Source organism: Parasteatoda tepidariorum, chromosome 1, assembly GCF_982258835.1.
Source record: "Parasteatoda tepidariorum strain Cologne lab strain chromosome 1, Ptep-v5.0, whole genome shotgun sequence".
In the NCBI taxonomy this organism is placed as follows: Eukaryota; Metazoa; Arthropoda; class Arachnida; order Araneae; family Theridiidae; genus Parasteatoda; species Parasteatoda tepidariorum.
In genome coordinates, this window is record NC_141755.1 from 15886653 (window position 1) to 15912560 (window position 25908).

At 30.3% G+C, this 25908-nt stretch overlaps 1 protein-coding gene across 1 annotated transcript; it reads left to right on the forward strand.

Annotated features, from left to right (window-relative positions):
• The first annotated feature begins 19099 nt into the window (after nucleotides 1–19099).
• LOC107450260 (glutamate receptor-like) lies at nucleotides 19100–20404 on the forward strand. Its single transcript, XM_016066018.4, has one exon. The coding sequence runs from the start codon at nucleotides 19100–19102 to the stop codon at nucleotides 20402–20404; it is 1305 nt and encodes a 434-aa protein (XP_015921504.3).
• Nucleotides 20405–25908: the final 5504 nt, after the last annotated feature.

The window sequence follows — 25908 nt, forward strand, 5'->3', positions numbered from 1 at the left end:
TCAGCTAAAACGTCATTATGGACGTGACGTCACTTTTCATGGTTCGCATGGTTCTACACGCTTCTGCTAGTTTTAGTTTTATATTATACTTTTTATAGATTTAAGATTTTAGTTCCGTTGAAAATTCTCTTCTTTTCCCATTCCCTTTATGTGTCGATTTTCATAAAAACTGAGTCCATTTTCTTAAACAAGCAATTTGAGCAGTATCCAGTATAAAAATATCATCGAAAGGAAATATTTTCCTTACTTTTTAAATTCAATTGGTGATTACGTGAAAACCTTAAAAAAAGGTTTGTATTTCTCTTATCTGTTTACCTTTCATTGACAACTATGATAACAAGGTTTACCATTCACTTTTTTTTCGCACCTACGTCACAATACTTTTTTAAAAAAACTTTAAAAATAATTTTTGATCCTTTTAGGGTGAAAGGATTGAAACTACAATATTTTTGTTTTTTGAAAAAAAAAAAGGTTTTTAGCACAAACATTTCCGTGACAATAAAAGGAAATTTCCGACACAAGGTGGCCGTAAGGTTACATGCTTCCTGGGATGGCTTCAACTGTGGTGTTGTTAACAATTCTTTTAAGAAACATTCGAATCTAATTTTGCTTTCTCAGTTGAAGTTTGTTCAACAAGCAAAATACAATTGGGTCAAAATATGTGATTGGCTTTTCATGTAGACATGCGGAAAGAAAGAATTGCTTATTTTTTCCTTCACAGTAAATAATTTATTGACAATACAAGTAGAACTTATCCATTTGTTTTGCTTTGATGTATCTAAATTTCAATATTTACAGCATAGGTTTTTTCTTATTTATTTATTTCAGTATTGCGTTTAGTGGAATGCTTTTTCACCCAAACAAATGTTATTAAGGGAAAAATTAAGAGTTTTCTTCATAAATTACATTGTTTCAATTTGTATTTTTTGTTCTATATACTTACGAATTAGTTTTATAGATGTTATAAACTCTTAACTATCTGGAAATATTTCAAGTTTACTTCCCACCAATATAATATTTATTTCAAAAAAATTATAATTAAATCAATTTTAAATATGACAACAATAAATTATTGTTTTTTTATTTTTTATTATTGTTTTTTTACAGTAAATGAAAATGTGATGCCGCTTATATAGTGGTATAAGAGTTGAATTATATAAAAGCAATTCAATTCAATCAGCGTTTTTTGAAAGGAAGCCCGCCCTACTTGCCCTTTGATCCCGATAAATGCACCCTTTTCGTAAAAAAAAGCTGCAATCCCTCAAAAACACTGCATTTTTACCCAGATTCCATTTTTTAAAAAAAATTTATTCATTGTTTTTAAATAATAGTTACACAATTGTAAAATTATCAGTGTCTACTTACTTTGTTAGGATCATTCTCAACTGGTAAAAATGTGTTAAGAATTTTTTCCTTTTAGAGGGAGAGGGGGGTTTAATAAATTTCTTAAATGAATTTAAAACTATTTTTTTAAATAATTACCTTTTATTTAAAAAAAATGCATTTTTAAATGTTTATTTTATCATAATTTTCAGTTTAAATTATAGGACAAATCTTTCAAGTTGTTTTTCAATTAATGATTTTTTTGCTAGTGTATTTGTTCGGAAAAAAAATATGCACAGAGATTGCCTTTTACCATACTTTTAATTATTTTTCTAAACTTTAAATTTTCTCTTATTTTGATAATGAGAGAGAATTAATTACCTTTAGAAATATACTCATAAAATAGTATGAGAGGATAATTTAAAAATTGTTCAGCATAGAATTCAGTTATTACAAAATATTACACATTTTGATAAATATTTACGATGTTAACTGAACACCCTTTCAATACTCTAAGTGTCCTTTACAGAAGAAAAGCGCCCTGCCACTTTTTTTTTCCTTGGGAGAACTCTGTCTATAATGATGTATAAACTTTATTTATAAAATATATCTTAGAACTCAATAACATTTTCAAGGTATATATATAATTTCATTTCATACAAACTGTTTATTTTTATTAAAGAAGCAATTTGATTTAAATATAATTTAAATCACTGTAATCACTCTGGATATAAAAAAGAAAGGAAGAAAAAATGCAAAATCAATATCGTTTCTAAAGTTAAGTACTTGAATGAAAATTCTATTAGTAGAAACAATAATAATTTCATTTAAATTAAAAAATATTTGTAAGATTTTTGGAGTCCCAATTTTCTATAAGGAACAGATTACTTTACTTTTTCATATAATTTAAGGCACATTAATATAAACTTAAAACAAGTTGAACTCATTTCAATTTATGAATCAAGTTAAATTATCTTCAATTATTTTGAAGTCTTGTTTTAAGGACAATAAGCTACGATTATTTTGTTTTTGAAGTTAAACTTACTGACAATGCAATAAAGATTGAAAAAAAAACACCTTTAAAAAAAATGGGTTTCATGGGTCCGCCAGAAAAATTCCGCCTGAATTCGCCTAAGTTGCCACTTTGGCGAACCCTTATAATAAATAAAATTATATCAGTACTTGTATATTGTGTAACATAGAAATTTAAAAAAGAAAGAAAAATAATTGGTAATATCACTGTGGGTATATATACAGTGTGTAAAAATATAAATGGACCACCCTGAATAACTTTTGATCTAAGGATCAGATCTTCACGAACTAGAACTCATTATTCATGGTTTAAGAAGGTGACCTCGAATATACTTGGTAGGTAGGTATTTTATTTACGTCACACTAGAGCTGCACACTAAGGTAATGGTGACGGTCTGGGAAACATCCCAGAATATGATCCGAAGAAATGCCATCGCAATTTTGATCCTCTGCAGAGAGGGTGGCTCCCCTTCTTTGGTAGCCTGACACCCTGCAAGCAGAAACGAGCACTTTACGGTAGAACAGTACGACCGATGCCGCGCACTCTCGGTCCCCAAGCAGGCTGATCAAAGTCACCCACCCGTTTATTGACTGCAGCCAGTGACGCTTGACTTAGATGCTGTACTGGGAACCATGTCTTTACGATCGGGACTGCGGGATTCAAATATACTAAGTGCAGACGATATTTTAAGTTACGAAATCAGACATAAAAACCTACTTTCTCTGAATAAACATATTTTTTTCCGGACGGATTTGGATTTCTGACAAAATATAGGGGATAGTCGCGATATGGGAAATATGATACCCATAGTTTGGTCAGGAGAGCACTCCAAAGTTTGGCAAAGTCCTTAATGATATTATTATTAATTTTTGACCCATGGTCTTAAGAAAATTTAAAATTTTTTGAAAGCAGTTTTTGAATTCGTTTTGCCAAAGATAATTCCATTCAAAAATAACTTTTAGCGAACATTTATTATTTTGTATTATTTTATTTAATAATGACCGAAAAAAATTTTTTAATTATAAGATATGCAATTTTTACTACATTTTAAAGAACATAATTTCACATGGCAAAATGCAAAATTTCTGCAAAATCGGTCAAATAGTTCCTCAGAAATCGAATTTTAAATATCAGACTTTTTTGAAATTCAATTCCTCAAGAACTAATCAACCAATTTTGCTCAAACTTTGTATTTTGCCTCGTAAAATTATATAATTAAAATGATGTAAAAAAAATTATACCTTACTTGTAACAGTTAAATTGAAATATTTATTTTGGTGCGTATAAGGTAAAGTTATTCATGTATTATTACTAAAATGGATGGGTTGCATAATTGGATGTATCTCTGGATATAGCCATGATTAAAAATAGGTAAATTATTGAAATGTCGTGATAAATAAAATTAAGGCCGAAATATATAAAAGGGTAATTAGATTAAATAAAGGGGAATGTGATCATTAAGGAGAGTGGTAGTACAATGCTAATGTGGGATAACAATAACCCAAGAGGTTCAAAGGGTCACAAAATGTGAGGTTTGAACAAATTGGATTAATTGGTATCACCGAATTTAGAATAAAGGTGAAGCTAAAGTAATTAAAGATAAATAAGATAAAGTCATGCTATATCCAAACATAAATATATATTCAATGCAATTTTTGTGATGTTTCCAAAGAAAGAAAGTAAATGCCCATGACAATAAAAAAAGGTACTCATCACATACAGAAGGAAAAAAGGTGATAACTAATAGCTATAAAGGTAAAGCTAAAAAAACAATCACGCAAAACTTTCTGTTCAACTAAACATTTATTTTTGTAAAACTACTTATTTTGATTATTTCGTAACAAACAAACAATATGATTCCAACACATTTTGTGGCACAGAAAAAATATCTTTTAAAAGGAAATGGGTGACAAGAGAATTTAAAGAAACCAAAGGCGTCATGCATAAAGTTAAATATAAAAGAACGAGTAATTTAACCGTTAAAATAAATATGAAAAGAAAACTTAAATTTGAGAGGGCTTTTAATGTTAAAGAAAATTAAAGGTATAAAATGTTGATTTTAAATTTTACAGAAATTTATTACAGCTATGGATTTAATTTAAAATAATTGCTAAGAAAAAATGTAAAAAGAAGTCTCTCGATACGGACCGAAGTCCGCATCGCGGAGAATTTAAAAAAAAGTAACCTGCCAGAAGGCTCGAGAAAAAGAGAATGTATTCAAAGTGACTTAAAAATTCCTTAACTGGTATAGGACCAGAAAAATTACAACCAATTAAATTTAAAGAGGCGGAGAGTCTGAAATTTAAAGGAAAGAGATTGGTTAGTTAACCCCCCTAAAATTAAAAGAAGAAGAAGAAAGGCGTGAATAGAGGGGTTGGTTGACTTTCCCCACAGGAAGTGCGATGACCGCAATGACCATGAGAAAGATCAACAAGAAAGTTAAAAATAAAAAAAATTGTTAAATTGAAAAAAAGGAATAACGTTTAAAGAAAAAATTAAAGGCTTAGGTAAAATTAGAAATAAAATTGTCACATTACATTAAGTGTAAATGTGACACTTACCATTCAAGAGTTTTTGGACATTATTAGATAAAAAAATAATAAATATTTACTAAAAATTATATTTTGCATGTAATTATTTTGGATCAACGAATTTAATAATTGTGTACAAAAAGTTTTCAATTCTCTTAAAAAGTTCTCGAGATGTAGCGAAATACGCAAAAAGTGAAATTAACATTAAGGGGTTTCCGAACTTTGGAAAACTCTCCTGATCAAACTATTGGGATCATATTTCTCAGATAACGGCAACCTCCTATATTTTGGTGATCAGAAATCCGAATCCTTTGAAAGAAGGCATGTTTATTCAGAGAAAGTAGGTTTTTGTGCCTGATTTCGCAACTTAAAATATCGTCTGTACTTGGTAATTAGTATGTTTAAGGTCACTTCCTCGAACCATCTATATTGAGTCCTAGAACTTGAAGATTCGATCATTAGATCAAAAGTAATTTAGGGTTGTCCATTATTTAGTGCACTGTACATTTGATGTTTAACAATTATTATACTATTTTAAGGTCATTAATTAAAAGCCATAATTTAAATTAAAATCCTTAATTGAAATTATTTGTGGAGGTGAAAAAGAGCTTGCAGTGAAAAGTTTCTCCCGTGGTGTAGCATCCTCTTAAGTAGCCCAGGTCATCTCGCATTTTTCGTCTTTTAAGAGTCAAAATTCCATCATCGGTTTTCTTTCATTGAAGCAACAAGGGGATACAGAAGGTTAAAAATACTATTAAGTCTTAAAACATTTAAAAAATATCTGACTAACAAAAACAAACCATATATAACGAGAAAAATTAAAAATAAAAGAACGGGACTATTTATGAAATATCAGAGAATTGCTGACTTTTGATGAGAATAGTTTTCGTTTTGAATTTAAGATTCATACTAACCTTTTCGGGTTTTTTCATTATTTTGAACAAGATTATTACTATCCGGTTACGGGTATTTTAATTTAATTTTGTTTAGTTTATGTGTGGTTGTCAAATAAATGTGTTTTTATAAAATTAAAAAATAAAAAAAAGAACTGATTCTTTAATGTAGGTTTGATTCGTTTCATTACCCTCTCTCTCGATTCTCTTTACAGCCACGTGGTTTCATTATGATGACTAAAATTATCGTGATGTGTGCGGGCCCATTATAGTTTACCTCTAGGCTCTATACTTGAAACGTAAAAAAAATAAAAATAAAAATAATATTTTTTAAAACCACGTTTTTTTAGTGGAGAACAATATTTAAAAAACAAAAATTTGAAAAACGAAAAACGTGGGGCGCAAGAAATGCATAACAGTAACAGTATGTGTGCTCATGAGAATATGCGTATGTATATCTGTAATTGTATGTGGATGTGGAATATGTTTGTGTATATGCTTGTGTATATGCATGTGCATGTGGATGTATATGTGGATGTGGTTGTGCATGTGTATGAATAAGAAAATGTGTATATGTACTGTTATATATTTCATGCTTCCCAATGTTTTTCGTTTTTCAAATTTTTGTTTTTTAATTATTACTCTCCACTACAAAAACGTGGTTTTTAAAAATACTATTTTTTTAAATATTTTTTTTTTTGTTCTTACTTCCAAAATCTCAATTTTTTCACTCACTGTACGCAAAAGTTTTCAACTGACATGTGACACTAATTTGAAATAATCGAATCGACAACAAAAGACAATCGTTCGCGAAAATGTAAATTTTTCTTTAACTTTAATTTTATTCTACTTTGTATGTCTTTATGTCTTTTCTCTCTTCCTTTTCATGCATTGTCATGCAATTCTGAACCATGTGCCAAATTTTAAGTCTGTAACTAGTCGGGAAGTTAGTTTAAAATCGATTAAAAAATTCCATCTGAACAGACATACACGAAGGGAAGTTGATATAAACGTGGTAACAAAGCAAATTTTAACAAATTATAATTAATTATCATAGAAATTATAGAAAAAAATGGCTTTTCCTTATTTAGTTAAATCAATTGCAAGTGGTCATTATTGTTTTAGATATCAGTTTCTTTTTCTTTTTTTTTCACCATTGACTCACCATTTTGGACCTAAATTGTGCGGAACGATGGTAATCAATAATTCTTATTTTCAATATTCATGTTATCATCAATCAAACAAAAAACAAAACAAATATTAATTGTTTGTAAAAAATTACTGTAAGATTAATTAATAACAAATAGACTTACGTCATTTTGTAAGTCAAATCAATTATAGAAGGTTATTATATATGCCCTATTAAGGTTGGGTATAGAAAGAATGAAAAAGTTGCAAAAAAATAACAATTTAGAAAAAGAGAAAAAAAAACCAAAAAATAATGGCCGGGTGAAACATAGTTAGTTGTACATTTTACGAAGTTTGGCTAACCCAGACGAATAGCAATTCCTCTTCTTCAAAAACAGTTCTAGAAGCTACCAAGTATATTTAAAACACGTACCTTTTTTTATCCATACAAAGATATCCAGTCCTGGATCGGAGATGAGTTTATGATGAAACAAACAAAAGACTTTTGGCTAGGGAAAAAGAAAATCAGTCCAGTTCTTTTTTTGAAAAAAAATCACTATTGTTTTATTGGAGGAAAAACAAACTAGACGAATCATTACGTTGAGGCACTACATCATTTTAGGAATGGCTCATGCCAAGGATGTGGAACTAGTGATGACTGGAACAGGAGTTCAAAATGACTGCGGGGGATTTCCATCCCTGACGGTAGTTGGTCAGCGGATCATCCTTTAAAAAAACTGGAGATTTTATCTGGAGAGTTCTTTAGTAGGCACTAAAAACCGATTTATCGGGAAAATTCTTTATGAAGCATTAATCCAATTTGTCAGAAAAATTCTTTATGAAACATTAATCCAATTTGTCAGGAAAATTCTTTATGAAACATTAATCCAATTTGTCAGGAAAATTCTTTATGAAACATTAATCCAATTTGTCAGGAAAAGGAAAATTCTTTAGTAAGCAATTCATCAGAGGTAATGAAAAAGGACATCATGGCGATCGGGGAGTTATTTTCAGTGAACAAAGCCCCACAAAAGAAGATGGCGCAGAGAGGCCATCCTTCGAAAAAAAAAAACGCTTCTCCACCTTAGGGGGGTGGGAGCAAAAATGTTAAAAACTCCGTTAAGCGGAGGGCAGCAAATTGTATGACATCAAATTATCGAAAGCTAATCGTCTTTCGCGCTCATCCTTTTTATAAGATACAAAAACTTAAAATTGAAGTTGTAGTGCATGTTGTAAAAGTTAAAGTTAAATTACCTAAAAATCACGAGTTGAGATGAAAAAATGATTATGCGTTAAAAGTTACGGTTGAGAAACACAACAAACACGCGGAGATGAAAAGGTGCCGACGACCAGTGGAATTCTCAGAAAAAAAAGGGTGGAAACTTCTCGAAATAAAGGGGCTCTTTTAAGGAGCTGGTAAGGAATTTTAGGGGGAGAATGTCCAAAATGCGCTACCGCTTAAGGGGCTAAAGAAAGATGATGAAATAAAAGAATGTATTACAAAATTAAAAGAATTAGTATTATTGATTAAAAAAAAGGATATTTATAAATTAGGCTGTGACCTAATGTCACATTATACCCCCCACTGCAGAAAAAAAATTTTTGAAGAAAATTTTTTTTTTTTTTTTTTGTTTTTGCCAAAAAAATATTAATCCAAAAAAATTTATAAATGAAATTAAGTTCTAACAGCCTGCAACTCCAGTTCACCACTACTCCACTTACAAATAGTCAGATGTTTACATAACAATCTATATCAAAACTTCGGATAGTAAGAGTCTGAAATGAGAAAAGCTGTGCCTCAAACATAAGACATACAAAGAATTAGTAACACATAACAACACATACATATAAGCAGCTTTACATGGCTGCATCTTGATTAGTGAAAAGGCAAACAATGTTAATTGTTTGATAAATGGACGAAAAAAAACACAAAACAATCTTAATTGTTTGCTAAATGAAAACAAACATTTTGACACAGAATCGTCAACACATGTACTATAAATTAAACTTAAACAACATATGCCTTGATGCATGTGAATGCCTATAAGTGCAATAACACCCGTATAAAAATTCAGGCTACATGAAGTAGACTGAGAAAATCTTCCTCAAATCAAATAACATTAAGGAGGTAAAATGGATAATTGATTATTCAAAAAAAAAAAAATCTCACTTAGTAATAGTGGAAAAGCAAATGTTTTGAGGTAAAGGACATTAACTCAAATTATTCCTTGTAAGAAGGAATTGAAAAGAAATTGATTTGTTTGCTGGAAATTAGTATGAACAAAAAAATTGAGAAATTGCAAACAAACGAAAAAAAATCAGGCTACCATTGTAGACTGACAATATTCCGAGCTTAAACGAAAAAAAAAACTTTGTACAACATTTTGTACATCAATCCATTAAGTGAATTTTGAGAAAAAAATTGAAACCAATCAAACAAGATTGATAAGTGGTAATCCGAGTTAAAACGACAAAAAATTAGTACACATCAAAATGTATACCTGAAACAAATCAAAGTCATTAGTGAGAGGAATAAGTGCATTAACATTATTAATTTTAGACTTGAAAAAAAATTTTAAAAAAATTTGCAATTAAATTTACTAGTTGTAACAGGAAAAGCCTAGGCAAAACATTAAACTTAACAAAAACTGCAAGGAATTTTAACACTTAAAAACAACAAATTGACTCACAGAACTTTGACCAAAAAAACTGCTAAAAACAAAACAAACACAAAACAAGGCCTTGACACATTGCTTACAAAAAGCATTACCTAACAAAAATTGCTGAACAATATACAATGAACAAACTCAGCATCAACAATTTTGTATAAAACAACATAACACAAAACAATAAAAAATCATAACAACCGTTGTGACACCCTGAGATGTACAATGAGGTGTACTTGTATACATTACTAATGCAAAGAGAACTCACACTCTGCAAAATCCAAAAAAAATTTTGTATGTAATAATAGTGACTTATGACATACTAGAAAAGGAAAAAAAAAATACTGTACAGAACTACAGGGTCGAAAAACAAAAAAATTGGCATTCGATAATCAGACGTCATTAATTAATTACAATTATGTGTTTACGTAATGTAAAAAAATACAAATATTAACATGAAATATTTGTTAAAAAAAATTGCAATCAGTTAGACATGAACAACCACAAACACGAACCCATACCTATAAAGTTTGTAGAGTCGCAAAAAGGAGGGCACTGCTCATCATCTACCATAAGAAACCATATCACAATTTGAATACCTCATTCAATTAAAAAATGTTAGAATTATTGACAAAATTAGTTACAAGAACTGTATATCAAAAAAATTAACCAAAAAAAATCACTAGTATTGCCTGACAAGTACTACAGGATCCCGATGTTCCGCGGATATGACGGCCAGCATCATATACACCGATACCCAAATAACACCCATCACACATATCAATGTTACATTCAAACAAATTTTATTTAGAAAAATTATTTACTTCTTAAATTGTAAGGACAAGCCTTAGGGAGAGTCATATCACTATCAATTACACTAGGGGAGGTATCCAAAGAGGGATGAAAAAGCAAATTTTGCCTCCTATGAGGACATAGACGTAAACGGTCTATATGAACAGTTAGTTTAGGTGCCCTTGTATTGTCCAACAGTTGGATTACATAATCCACATCATTAAATTTTGACAAAATAGTAAACGGACCATCAAATTTTGGTTTAAACACATTAGTATGTTTTAAGTAGACAATATCACCAATATTTAGTGATCTTAATTTTGCTTTCGCACCTTGTCTCGAATTTTGTTTGACTTGAGCTCGTTCAGAATTATGGTAAGCATTTTCATATGCAATATTGAGCTCATTTAAGGTCTCCAATAAATAGTGAGATTTATCCAAATGTATTGGTTCAACACTAGTTTCAAAACAATCAAAAATTAAGGCCAAATTACGACCAAAATGAAGTAAGTTAGGGGTGAATTTAGTTGAAGAGTGAATTGAACCATTGTATATATTTTGGTGAATTAATAAGCTGGTTGCAAATGAAACACCTTTCTCATGTAAAGTTAAAACAGAAGACTTAATAGCTTGATTAATGCGTTCACTCATTCCATTACTTTGAGGATGAGCAGCACTGCTATGGGCTAATTTTATGCCTAACTTCTTATTGATTAATTCAAAAACCTCAGCTTTAAACTGAGTGCCTAGATCTGTTAATAGGTATAGCATTCTACCATAATGAGTAATATAATTCATTAAATGTTTAGAAACAGTCTCAGTGGTTAAATTGACTAGTTGGTTTAAAATTAAATGTCTAGAGAAATGATCTATGAAAGTTAAAATATATCCACAATTCTTAATGGGTCCTACAATGTCCATTGAGACAAATTGTCCAGGCCTCTGAGGTAGCCACATTGATTTTAACGGAGCAGGCTTGCTCGCAGACTGTTTATGTTTAATACATAATTCACAAGACTTAACATAATTACAGGTATCACTGTAACAACTTTTCCAAAAATATCTTTTAGACACAAGCTCATACGTCTTTTGAATACCAGAATGGGAAACATGACAAATATTTAACACTTTAGATTTTAATGAATTTGGAACTACAATTCTGTGTTTATGAGGAAAAACCTCAGTGGCATACATTAATATACCATCATTTAAAAAGAAATGTTCAGTCTTAGATTGATTAATTAACGTGGGATTGTTTAAAAAAGAAATAATTTCCTGAATATTTTGATCTTTATATTGTTCCGATTTAAATGTGTCTAAAGAAATTTCAAGAGGGGAGTCATTATTAGTTAAAGCATGAATTACATGGTCTTCATTTATATCAGTGAAAGGTAAAATTAGTTCAGAATCATTACTATTTAAAGCAGGTTGACAAAAATTAGGATCAGGAGAACGACTAAACCAGTCGGCTAACACATTCTCATGACCAGGTATATGTATAAACTCAAAGGTATATTCACTCAAAGCAAGCAACCAACGTGTGATAATATCAGCAGGTGATGTAACCTTGCGATAATGTTTTAGGGGTTTACTATCACTCAGAATTGTAAAATTTCTATTATAGAGGTAAGATTTAAATGCGGTAACACCCTTAAAAATTGCATATAGCTCCAATTTGATGGCGGGATAGTTTTTCTCAGACTTGGACAAAGCCTTACTAAAAAAAGAGACAGGGCGAAGAGATCCTTCATGCTCCTGCATCAAAACTGCTGAAATGCCTAATTTGCTCGCATCAGTATTTAGGAAAAACGGTTTACTGAAATCGGGTAACTGAACAAAAGGTTTCGAAAAAAATGCATTCTGTAATGCATCAAATGCCCGCTGTTGTTCGTCACTCCATTTAAATTTAGATTGCTTTGTAGCAACTTTAGTCAACACAGCAATTAATTGGGCGAAATTTGGAATTAAATGGCGATAAAAGCCACACACACCTATAAACTTTTTAACCTGTTTGGCATTACGAGGGGTAGCAAATGAAGTAATTTTGGCTATATTGGATGAAGTAGGGGTTATACACTTATGGGAAATTACAAAACCAAGATATTCAACAGAATCTTTAAAGAAAGAACATTTATTAGGAGCTAAAGTTAAGTTGTATTTAGTTAAAATTTTAAGTAACGCTGATATTCTATTAGTCATTTCCTCAAAGGAATTTGCTCCGATTAAGAAATCGTCTTGATAAGCGTGGATACCTTTAATACCCTCAGTGTTTAATTCCTCAATAATTAGGTCTACTAAAGCCTGGAAAGTACTCGCTGCCGTTTTGAGGCCAAAAACGAGTCGTCTATTAGCGAAGGATCCAAAAGGAGTAGTGAAAGTTAGTATGTCCTGTAGGTGTTCAGGAAGCATAACCTGCCTATAGGCTTCTCGAATATCACACTTTGTGAAAAATTTATATGAAGAAATTTCATTAATTATAGTGCTTATTTTAGGCAAAGGGTAAGTGGAGCTTTCTACCACTGCATTAAGTAATCTTAAGTCCAAAGCTAAACGATACTTAGGTTTTCCCTGACTATTTTCTGAGTTTTTCTTTTTGACAAGGACTAGTGGAGCAGCCCAATGGCTAACATGCCTATGAATAATCCCGGCTTCCACTAATTCATCTAATTCTTGTTTAATGTCATCCCTTAAAGCATATGGAATTTCAAATGGTAAGGTTTTTATTGCATTGTCATTTTTCAATGTTAAAGAGGGAACCACACGATCAGTACATCCTAAAGTTTTTATGGTTTTAGAAAATGCAGCAAAATTTTCCAATAAAATGTTCTGAAGAATTAATTTTTGATCAGTGTCTAAATGTGCTAAATCAAAATCAGTAGATTTTAGTTCATCTTTTCTTAAATTTAAAATATCCTGAGAAGCAGTAATTAAATTACACTGTTCTAGATTAGTACAATCATTTAAATCTACATTATTACCATCATTACTATTTTGGACAACAAAATTACCAATAATATAACCTATATTCAAGCCTTTATTTAAATGAACAGTGTTATCAGAATTATTTTGGATTATTGTATTAAACACATTATTGTCAACAACATTAAGAGAAGGATGAATATTAATTTTTGAATTATAAGTAGGTGTGAAATACACTTCTTTATTTGTCTGATTAGCAAAAGAATTAATCCTTAAATGGGCAATGGCAGTCTCGCCTGGCTCAATTGTGAGTTTATTTTTTAAAACTACATCAATCTGTTCATTATTGGTATGATTAGAAGCTAACTTATCAAAATTATTTAAAGGAATACAAAAATTACTAAATTGCACCAACTCGTCTTGGAATTTAATAATAACATTATGTGTTCTTAGAAAATCAAAACTTAGAATTCCCTGAAAAGTATCACTCTTAATATCTGCAATAAAAAATTGATGTCGAAAAAAATTATTATGGATTTTAAAGGAAATTTCCGCACACGCCGAAAATTGAAGCTGAGAATTAACTGTTCTTATTTGGACTTTTCTTGATAAGAATTTTACTTTATTATGAGCCCTGATTGCATTGAAAGTATCTAATGTCAATAATGAGACTGACGACCCACTATCGAGTAGAAAATTTACATTAACATTTTTAAAGTTAGAAGCAATTGTAGGAAGATTAATTTCATGTGAAACAATATTTATGTGTTCAATGTTTTCTTTATAGTTACAGTTAGTCAAAAATTCCCTAATAGTAACATTTGAATTATGCATCGATTTTGACATAAACTCATTTATATCAAAGATTTTGGATGGTTTGGTGGATGAGAAGACAGGGCCATCCCCTACTGCCTCCTGCGAGAGTTTAAAGGATTGTTACCTCTATGATTAGTATTATTATTAACCCTCGGTCTAAATTGTTCATTTTGACTAGGAATCGGTGGTGGTGGATACTGCGGTGCAGTGAACCTGGGAGAAACCATGGGGAACTGTGGCGGAAAAGAATGCATCGCCAATGGCCCGAATGAATTTTGTCTTAAATGTCTGAGATACGTTCGACACACACTCATGATATGCCCAGACCTATTACAGAAAACACAGTGAAGGTTTGGAGTTGGGCGAGGTTGTTCATGTTCAACCCGATCCTGGTTCTGTACAGGGTGAAGTAAAAGGGGACATAATTTAGTGCTGTGGGGTTTCGAACATATATTACAATTAGACTGCATAGTCTCAATTTTTGTTGTCAACATTTCAAGTTGTTTTGAAATTAAGGTGAGCTGATCAGGTGCAGCAGAAGCACACTGAGTCACCGCATGAGCTGCGACTAAAGGAGTAGCCGATCCAGCTAATGATTGTTGAATTGTCACAATATGATTGGCCCTTTTGACCATCTCGCGGTAATCTTGTATTCCCTCAATGAGAATAGTCTCCTTAAGGTGCAAAGGGATTGCAGATAAGAACTGCATGGCTTTTATCCGAGACAAAGCAGTTTGGTCATTTATAAAGTTATATGCCTTATGGGCAAGAGAATCTATCCTATATTCTAAATTTTTGATAGTTTCAGAGGGCAAAAGGCTGATTGCCTGAAATTTTGCCAAGTCAGCCGAGGAAGAATCTTCTTGTTTGAAAAAATTTTGAAGCAGCTGACATGCATCCTCGAACTTTGTGACCACCCTACATTCAGGTGAATTCTGAAAAAAAATGAGAGCAGCCCCAGACAATTTTGATTTTAATAAGTATAAAGCAGCCGAATTAACAAATTGATTTAATTTTACTAGATCTTTAATTTGGTTCAGGAACCACTCTACATTCTGAGAATTTCCAGAAAATTCTGGACTATTGAAATTGAATTTAGGGGTTTGCCTATTGGCCTCTATGTTATTTACGTTGTCAGGCATAATTATTGGATTAGAATAAGTTCTATTACGGGTTTGAATTGGGGTCATCTAATGAAAAATATAAAGTAAATGATAGTATCAATTAAACAAGTATTATTACTAATTGTAACCATTTGGTAACCTCATGAAAATAAAGTACACATTAAAATATAATAAATTTAAATATCAAGAAAAACACAATTAAAAAAATTAGGTAACCCTTCAAATTTCAGTTAATCAAAAACGATATGCTTGCATAAACAAGAAATATCAACCATTAGAACAAAAACAATATTGTAATTAATTATTTCAAAGTGCAAATAAATACCCAAACATTTTCAAAAACCAATCAATTGTAGTATAATATATTAGAACACTAATAATTTAGCAATATAGGAGAGTAAGACATTGGCAATACATATTAAAAATCAATTCAATAACCTTTCAACAAAATAATCAATTAAATTATTAAACATGACCTGATTCAAAAGCATAATAAGCAAAATTTTTAGTACACATAGAATTTACCAATATTAAGTAATGATTATTATTTTAACCAATTGCTGTGAAAAAATTTTATTTTTCAAATAATTTATGTAAACATCAATTTTATAAATTAAAAGGATTCTTATTTTTAAATTGTTATATGAAAAATTATTTACCAAATCTTATCCAATTACTACTTATTATTTAATCAAAAATATTTATATTAATCATCCTAATCAAAATCGTTATTTTTAATCACTATTATAAAACAATTGTAATATTCAATTACAGAAATTATGACAAATAATTATTATTATCTCAACTTAAAATTATCTATTTGGTTATTGTATGAAACAAATTAGTAAATAACCAAAACAAGATATTAATGAACTAATCAAAACATGAAGTGTATTAAAAAAATTTTGATTACATTGCATAATTTATTATTGTTTATTTGGCTAATATCAAAAACTATTGAAATAAACAATTCATTTCCTACTCCAAACTTAAAGAAATTTATTGAAATTAAATGTATTAAACATTGAATAATAATATCTTACTTTACTCATAGTAAAAAAATTTAATTTGAAATAATACACATTCCCTGGTCAAAATAAATATAATGAAAAACTATATACACCAACCGAAAAGCGGAACGGCACCAGATGCCCTATTAAGGTTGGGTATAGAAAGAATGAAAAAGTTGCAAAAAAATAACAATTTAGAAAAAGAGAAAAAAAAACCAAAAAATAATGGCCGGGTGAAACATAGTTAGTTGTACATTTTACGAAGTTTGGCTAACCCAGACGAATAGCAATTCCTCTTCTTCAAAAACAGTTCTAGAAGCTACCAAGTATATTTAAAACACGTACCTTTTTTTATCCATACAAAGATATCCAGTCCTGGATCGGAGATGAGTTTATGATGAAACAAACAAAAGACTTTTGGCTAGGGAAAAAGAAAATCAGTCCAGTTCTTTTTTTGAAAAAAAATCACTATTGTTTTATTGGAGGAAAAACAAACTAGACGAATCATTACGTTGAGGCACTACATCATTTTAGGAATGGCTCATGCCAAGGATGTGGAACTAGTGATGACTGGAACAGGAGTTCAAAATGACTGCGGGGGATTTCCATCCCTGACGGTAGTTGGTCAGCGGATCATCCTTTAAAAAAACTGGAGATTTTATCTGGAGAGTTCTTTAGTAGGCACTAAAAACCGATTTATCGGGAAAATTCTTTATGAAGCATTAATCCAATTTGTCAGAAAAATTCTTTATGAAACATTAATCCAATTTGTCAGGAAAATTCTTTATGAAACATTAATCCAATTTGTCAGGAAAATTCTTTATGAAACATTAATCCAATTTGTCAGGAAAAGGAAAATTCTTTAGTAAGCAATTCATCAGAGGTAATGAAAAAGGACATCATGGCGATCGGGGAGTTATTTTCAGTGAACAAAGCCCCACAAAAGAAGATGGCGCAGAGAGGCCATCCTTCGAAAAAAAAAAACGCTTCTCCACCTTAGGGGGGTGGGAGCAAAAATGTTAAAAACTCCGTTAAGCGGAGGGCAGCAAATTGTATGACATCAAATTATCGAAAGCTAATCGTCTTTCGCGCTCATCCTTTTTATAAGATACAAAAACTTAAAATTGAAGTTGTAGTGCATGTTGTAAAAGTTAAAGTTAAATTACCTAAAAATCACGAGTTGAGATGAAAAAATGATTATGCGTTAAAAGTTACGGTTGAGAAACACAACAAACACGCGGAGATGAAAAGGTGCCGACGACCAGTGGAATTCTCAGAAAAAAAAGGGTGGAAACTTCTCGAAATAAAGGGGCTCTTTTAAGGAGCTGGTAAGGAATTTTAGGGGGAGAATGTCCAAAATGCGCTACCGCTTAAGGGGCTAAAGAAAGATGATGAAATAAAAGAATGTATTACAAAATTAAAAGAATTAGTATTATTGATTAAAAAAAAGGATATTTATAAATTAGGCTGTGACCTAATGTCACAATATAAGACATCAGACTTCTTTTATGCTTGATTTTTTTATTTATTTTTATTTATTTATTTATGTTTTTGCTTTGGGCCATAGTTGTGAAGAATTTTTACTCCTTACGAGCCTTATTAAATATATATATACATATATATATTATCATACCTAAAAAAATACAAAAACATAATGGATTGCATTGGATTACACATTATTAGATATAAATTTGATACAATTCCTCTGAAAAAATAATACTTTTATATACGATATTGATGAAAGTGATATAAGTCCATTTAACAAACGTGAAAAATATTTACAACTGAGAATGAATGACAGAAAATCCATTTTTGTATTGTGATGTTTATTGTTTTTTATACACAACATTGACATATTGTTATTCGATTCATCTATGAAACTGATGATTATTCGGAATATTTTCTAATACTTGTCATAAAACGTCATTTCTGATTGTCAATAAAATAATTAATATATTAATACTCTTATTGGACAGAAGGGTGTTTTCGAACGTCAACATGCGCTACTTATTTTCGTTGAAATATTGATAACAGTATTGCAGAAAAGTTACATATAAATAAACACTGAAAACATAGTGGTTATTCAGGCTGAACCTTGACTAACGTTGGTTATGAGAGTTGTGTTTATATTATATGTTATAGCATAGTTAGAGTGTATGAAACTTTGGTGGTGAAATAGTTTAACTATTCATTGAATGTATTTAAATGAAAAGAATGTTTCACATCAAATATTTGTGCTTCGTGCGGAAAACCGTTAAGTTATTTGAACGTTCAAGGTCTGAAAACAGTGAGTGTTATTTGAAAGTATCGGCTGTTTAATTCCAAATTGTTGTTGCGATGTGCGTTATATCGTTTGAAAGAAATTTTAGCTTTTTAAGGATTCTTTAAGGTATAACCAATAAATTATTCTATCTTTCGGAAAACTCGATAGTTTAAAATAACGTGCATGAAAGTTAACTATTCATACATTAACTTTAACTTTTGAATTATTTAATCTTTATAAGTACTGCTATTGATAACAGACAAATAAATAGAGAAATGATATTTTTGTCCTGATAATGAAAAACGCAATTTTGTCTGAATTGAACGTATGGAAATTTGTTTAAATTAGCGTATGAAAATATTCTACATGGAAAAATATAAATGTTTAAGTAGAAATAATATTTCGAATTGCCCCCCGCCCCCTCATGTTTGTTTTCAAGGCTAATTAATTTTATTTTCAAGATTTTTGTTTAGGGAGGAAAAAAAATTAAGCAATTAACCCGTGTTCCGTTTATCTGGTTATCCTTTCCCTATTTTTGAACGTATTATATCCAACATTTTTTCAAAATTAGATAAAGCGTACAACCAAATGAACAATACAAATGAACAGGAAACAATTTCCAAAAGAACTTAGAGTCGTTCTACCTCCTATAAAGCATCTTTCTGGTACTAATAAGGCTCTTAGTGGTATTATTAGCATTCCCGCAATAGAGTTAGAATATTTAAATTTAATTTCTAAACATCTAGATTTTAAATATGTGCCTATGGTTCCTCCTGATGGCGCATTTGGCTTTCAGGAAAAAAATGGCAATTGGACCGGAATTATTGGAATGCTTTCCAGACAGGAAGCTGACATGGCTATTGCTTATTTGGCCCAAACACAACAAAGACAAACAGCGGTTGACTTCAGCTATCCTTATACTGTCCAGAAACAAGTTTTTATTACAAGCATATCTTTGCGTTCTCCACAAATGGCTACGTACACTTATCCATTTGAAGGCAGCGTCTGGATTACTATTTCAGTGTGTTTCCTTTCAATGACATTTCTACTTCGTTATCTGGATTTCAAAAGTCGAAAGTTAATTGATATGTTGACTGTCATGTTTGGGAGTTTGTTGCGACAGTCATTTTATGTCACAAATAATAACTTTTATTATAGAATTAGTTATATTTCTTGGTGGATATTTGTGACGTTTATGACCCTAAGCTACAGTTCAGTTTTATTGTCATTTCTGACGATTCCTCTGAAGGCCAAAGGCATTCGAACTACGGATGCATTAAATAAAGCTGTTCAAAGCGGTTCCTATAAGGCGTTGGTGCCTATGGGTTCTGCCTTACTCCAACAGATGTTGCATAGCGATCAAGAACATATGAGAGAGTTGGGAGAAGCTATTAAGGAAAAGAGATGGTATTATGATGTTCGAGAGAATATAACTAAGTACTTTGCCGATGGAACAGTCTTAATTGGCCCAAGGCTGCGATTCAATGGTGTTTTATTCAAAAATAAAGACATCTCTGAAGATTCCTTTGGTTCATGGAACGTGGGCATTGCTCTGAGGAAGAATTTCTGCTGTAAAAGTATTTTGAACAAATTTGTACTGAGATCAGATGGAGCAGGACTTTATCAAAAAATTATAATTGATCAACTAATTCATTCCGATATTCTCTATTATTCAAATTTAAAAGAAAATGAGGCAAGTGAAGCGCTCAATTGGGATGATGTACGCAGTGTTTTTGTCTTGTTATTTATTGGTTTAACCTTATCATTAATTTGTCTCATTTTTGAAATTGTGACTCATAATATTGTAATATTTATACGAAGCAAAATATTCCTAAGAGGTCGTTCTTTAAAACATCGTTTGAGGTATATGCGGCTATTAAGGAAAATGTTAAATATTGGCAGTTAGAAATTAATGTAAGTAAATGCTTTGAATTTTCTAGTAATTAAATACTGTTGAATATAGGTTTTTCTCTAAAAACCTTCCTGCATATTTTTAAAGCCTATACATGTTTAAAATCCTTATAAAAACGACGACTCATTAGGTCTTAATTCAAATTAATATTTAATCAAGAAAAAAAAGAAATTTAACGAAATTTTACAAATCACAGTAAATGAGGGCGGGTTTACAAAATATTAAGATTTGCTTCATTGCGTGAGTAAACAGAAAAGACTTGAAACACGATTTTTGAAATATTTTTCAAGTTTCTGTAAGTAATCAAAACAGGTTTTGATATTTTGCCTTCATTAATTGTAATTCGTATTATTTCGATGCAATTTCTGTTTTTTTTTCTTTCTAATATAACTACTAATTTTCGTCCCCCAGTATGTATACTTTTATTTTATTTCTAATCAGGATTCTCAAAATATAAGTTAAGGGTTGGCATTGCAGAACACCCTGTAAAATAGTTTCTTTTACAATTTGAAGTCTTTTGTTTTACATTGATCAAAATATTTCTTCCATGGCTTAAGAATAGTTTTGTTATAAAAACAAAACTTTGTTTTAAATTTTATTTTATTTATAAAACTTTTATTTTACTACCATTTTGGCATTATTGAAGGTTGTTATTGAAGTAACTAAGTTTTTGGATTGGCAAAAACATTGTATGGTAAATTGAAGGAAATAAAAATTACGTAATCAATAATCTAATTGTATATGAAGTAATAAAATATATAAGACTCATTTCTCTCTTTTTTAAACGTTTTTAATATTTCATTTTTATTTTAAGACTTGTATCATTTGTAATTTACTTGTTATTATAAATCGAAAAAGAATTTGAATAATATTTTATTCGATAATATTTATGATTAACTACAGAGCTAACATCACTTAGTAGTAAACTATATGGTGCTTTAAAATATTATGAATGTTACAATAAAACTAAATATGCTCCGTAAAAATGTATTGATGTTATTAGCATTTATTGTTTCATGTATTTTCCACTCTATTGCTATGCCTTGTATTTCCCAAACCACTAAAATATATATTAACATCCATTAAAAGATACTGAAAAAGTAAGCATTAAAAAAAGGTATTTCATATTATTAATTTTATTACTTAGTTTCCACAGAAAGAAAATGCTGCCAACACTAAAATAAATGATAAAGAATATCTTGCAATAAATGCTTTGGTCATAAAGTTTTAAAATCTTCATGAATTTATCCTCAACTTCAATGTGAATCCAGTAGAACCATTCATCGAGCTAATTTTAAATCTTAAACTGTTTAAAATGCAATGAGCAGTTTGAAAGATCTCTTACAACGTTGCTGGTATTGCTAGGTTGCTTGTTGTAATCATGTAGCGTGACAAACATTTACCTCAAGACCATCGGATATAACCAGAGTCCTGTCTCACTCATTTCACCAGAGATTTTTAGTTTAAAATATAATAAATGATGTGCTCCTTGGCCATAGGTGTTTTGGTGGTCAATTTGTGAGGGAAGGATACAATTTTCATAGAGGGATTTTATCAGCGGAATCCCTTTCCCTCGGAAAATAATCCCTAAGGAGAAAAGATCTCCTTCGCATTTCCTACGCCACCATTTTTAAAATCTGTATGAAATCTCTTACATTATATCTAAAGTTGGCATTCATATAAAAACTATTTGCACTGCCTAAAAACTCTTATGTATATATTTGCTATTAAATGGGATTCTTTAGGCAAATAAAAGTTCCGGAGAAGTCCTATTGAACCAGCTTATCTACAACAGATAAGGGTATTTCTATTTGGCTCAACCGATATACAGGGTGGCTACAAGATACTGTTATAAATATCAAATCATTTTATTGTACATATATTAAATAGATAATGATAAAGGCACAATTATATGAACACTATGCATGGAAGAACCTTGAAAGAATTTTATCTGAACCAACCACCATCTTTTTCGATTACTAACGATAATCTCTTATGCTATTGTACAATGGCGGCACGAATCATTTTAAGAGGTAATTTGCAGGCAATAAAGGAGTTAGCTCTGATAGAGACCAAACTTCTGCGCTTCTTAGCATTAACTTTAGAATTTAAAATTACTCGAACACAATAGTCTGAAGGATTTAGATCCGGGGAAGAAGGTGGTCAGTCATCTTGCTTGATAAACTTCGGGCAGTTGTCATGAAGCCAAGCCTTTGTTGTTTCTGCTCAGTGCGATGGTGCAGACCTTGTTGAAATATCCAATCCATTTTGGAACACAATCAGTCAGTATGTGGCAATAAATGTATAGCCAGTAATTCCTTTTTGTAACATTCAGCATTGATGTAACCTCTTTATGGATGTATTTCAGAAGAAATTTCACGTTGAGTGACACTGCAGCCCAAACTATTACAAAATTCTTGTTCTGAAAGCGTTACACAGTTTGAACATTTCATCGATATCATCGTAGGTAACTGTGAATACTATACTACATTATTTTTAGCATTATAACTTTGTTCTGAGCGTGACTATTTCCCATCAAATAAGATTATTCTGCCAACACTTTTGCTACCATGCCCGTTCAGTAATTTCTCAGATCTTTGTAAAATTTTAAATTTTTAGAGAAATGCAGTCTTTTCTCTTGCTATAAGGGCAAAAACCCAGGACTTAATTTAATATAACTTGGATTAAACATATTTATAAGACATCTGCAACGATTTTATTGGAAGAAAATTGTGAATTTTTTTCGTACTTTTTCACGAATTCTATAAATGCGCTCTATTGTACGAACTGAACGTGGACAACCAGACCAGGGTTGATATTTACAGCTATTAGAATAAAATAATAGATTTATAGTTCTATATATAAATGCTCTATTAAGCTCAAAAAAATTTAATTACTTTTCTTCTACCTACAAAAAATCTGTGATCGAAAAGCTGTTTAACCATCAACCATTTCCAAGGGCGCCGGCAGAATAATATAAAAGGGGGTGCAACCCTCTAACAAACTACCCCCCCCAAAAAAAATTTAATATTCTTTTATTACATTTTGTTTTGTTATTACATATCCTTTCATCTGTTAATTTTTTTCAAGATACATTTCTTCATTGTTTTAACAAGATATTTAAAAAAAAGTACGGCTTTCTTGTACTTGCAAATTTTGCCACAAGAAACTGTATTGATGGCGCTGGCATAGCTACTGACTTTGAAACACAAATAACTACAAACCGTAGTTTTGTATACTAACGTGCTTGTGCACGCTTATCATTGGCATTTATTGTGTTGATGAAGTTCTGTAGTTGTGAGAAGTCAGTTTGTGTTATACATCTTTGTTAAACTAAATAACTAATAGAAAATATAATATTATTTATATTTTATTAAATGAAATTTAAAAATATAGCTTAGATATCTGCCAAGTTTGTGCATGCTCAGTGTGCATAAGAAAAGAATCAACGATGACTCAGAATTCATTGAAAAAGTTATAAACAGATTTGGACAGCAAACAAGACGATTACAATTCTTGTTTGATTAAACAATTTTTTAATTGTTATCTATCAATAATTACTTAATTATTTGCTTTTTAATAAAAATTTTTAATAAAAAAATTTATAACAAAATTGTTTTTCTTGTTCTCTTTAATTGTTTAAAAAAAAAGTCAGGGGGTGCAAGTGCACCCCCCTTGCACCCCGCTGCCGGCGCCCTTGACCATTTCGATTACATCTTTAAACTCATTCTGAATATTTCGCTTTAAACAAAAGTTGCCTGCACTTATTAGGAATGTAAAGAATAGTAATTTGGCTAAACACCGAATAATTTGCAAAAATATCGGCCGAATACCAAATATTTGGCAGCCAAATGCAACTTTTAACGAAATCATTAATAAATCTTATTTTTTATACATACATAAGTTTAGGCAATATTGAAAAATAATCAGAATTTAGCTGTATTATTGGTAATAAAAATGTTTAAGATTATAAAATAATTAGAGATTAAGATAATTAGATATATTTAAGCTAAATATAAAATTGAAGATGATGAAAATTAAAAAATAAGTTTAAAAAAAAAAAGAAATAGAAAAAAAGTCATCGACTTAATTCTTAAAATAAAAGTTACAATGCTAAAAATAACATTTTCCGGGGAAAAATTATCCATAAAACGTTAAAAGAGATAATGTCTATCAGAAACACTCTTAAAAATGCTGGGGTATCATAAAAATGACCATATACAGTCGGACCTCTATTTAACGAAGTCGCTAAATCCCGATAATAAGTTCGTTACATGGAAAATTCGCTAAATAGAAAATCACCTTTTGAAATACTTAAACGACACAAAACAGGTTTCATACACAGTAGACATCATTAAAATAGCTATTAATACACCTTTATCTTGCAAAGTAGTATCTACTATTTATTTTATAAATCTTAAAAATATAAGAAATGTGCATGGAAAGCAGGAATAGAGCAAAACATTATCCAGTGTTACACTATCATGCTACATGCATTTTAAACTAAAAGAAGCTGAATTTATGAGTAAAATTTGCGCTGCATTAATCATTAAAGTAATATTAAACACGCATTACTACATGCATTCTTAATGCCTACTGATAAAATCAGTTAATTTTGTTTGAGTTTTTCATTCGAAATGCAAAAAAAAAAAAAAAAAAAAGGGGAAAGGGATTTTATTGCTTTCTCTAAAAGTTAAGTGGCTTCAATAATCAATTCAAGGGCATTTCCCCCATAAAATGCGTTGAACAAGTTTAAAATATTCTGAAATTTTACGGAAATAGAGAAAGTGGATCTCAAAAACAAGTTCGTTAAATAGAAAACTCACTTCGCTATTTGGAAGTTATTTTACGAGGAAATTTCCAAAATGTTCTTGTATTCTCAAAAGAATTCGCAAAATAGAGAAATTCGTAAAAGGGAAGTTCGTTAAATAGAAGTTCGACTGTATATAAGTAACATAAAAAGCTTCAACTGATCTTTTTATGTTATTCCTTTTCTTTTATTTTATTATTCTAATCCAAACACTTTCTCACACCTTTAAATTCACATCCTGTCCCTAATCTATTTTTAGCTCAAGCATGCATTAATTAATTTTTCCAGACATTTTTCCCTTTACTCTTTTGCGGGAAATGCGTGACCTATTTAATAAACCAATTGTAATTACTAAGATTTCCCTCTTTCCCTAAACTAAGACATTTTATGGATTTTCTTACATATAGATTCCCTAACATATAGGCTGAAGTACGTTGAAATCGTGGCTTTAATCTCTCTGGTCATTCATCTGAAAATGATTAAATAAAATTAAATTGCTCATTTTTGTGCCTGCTCGGCCGACTGCCTTCTTTATATATATATAAAAGAAAAACAGAAAAAATAAAAATCTATCTGAATTTTGGAAAGAAAATTTCAAAGCTAAATATCTCAGTTTTCTAATTACTGTACTTTTTAGAAAAAGTGAAGTTTAAAGTCTATTACTAACATCACGGCATCATAATAGTAG

What these genes read in the sequence shown, in the direction of transcription:
- LOC107450260 (XM_016066018.4), top strand. Translation starts at nt 19,100, where the DNA reads ATGAACAGGAAACAATTTCCAAAAGAACTTAGAGTCGTTCTACCTCCT.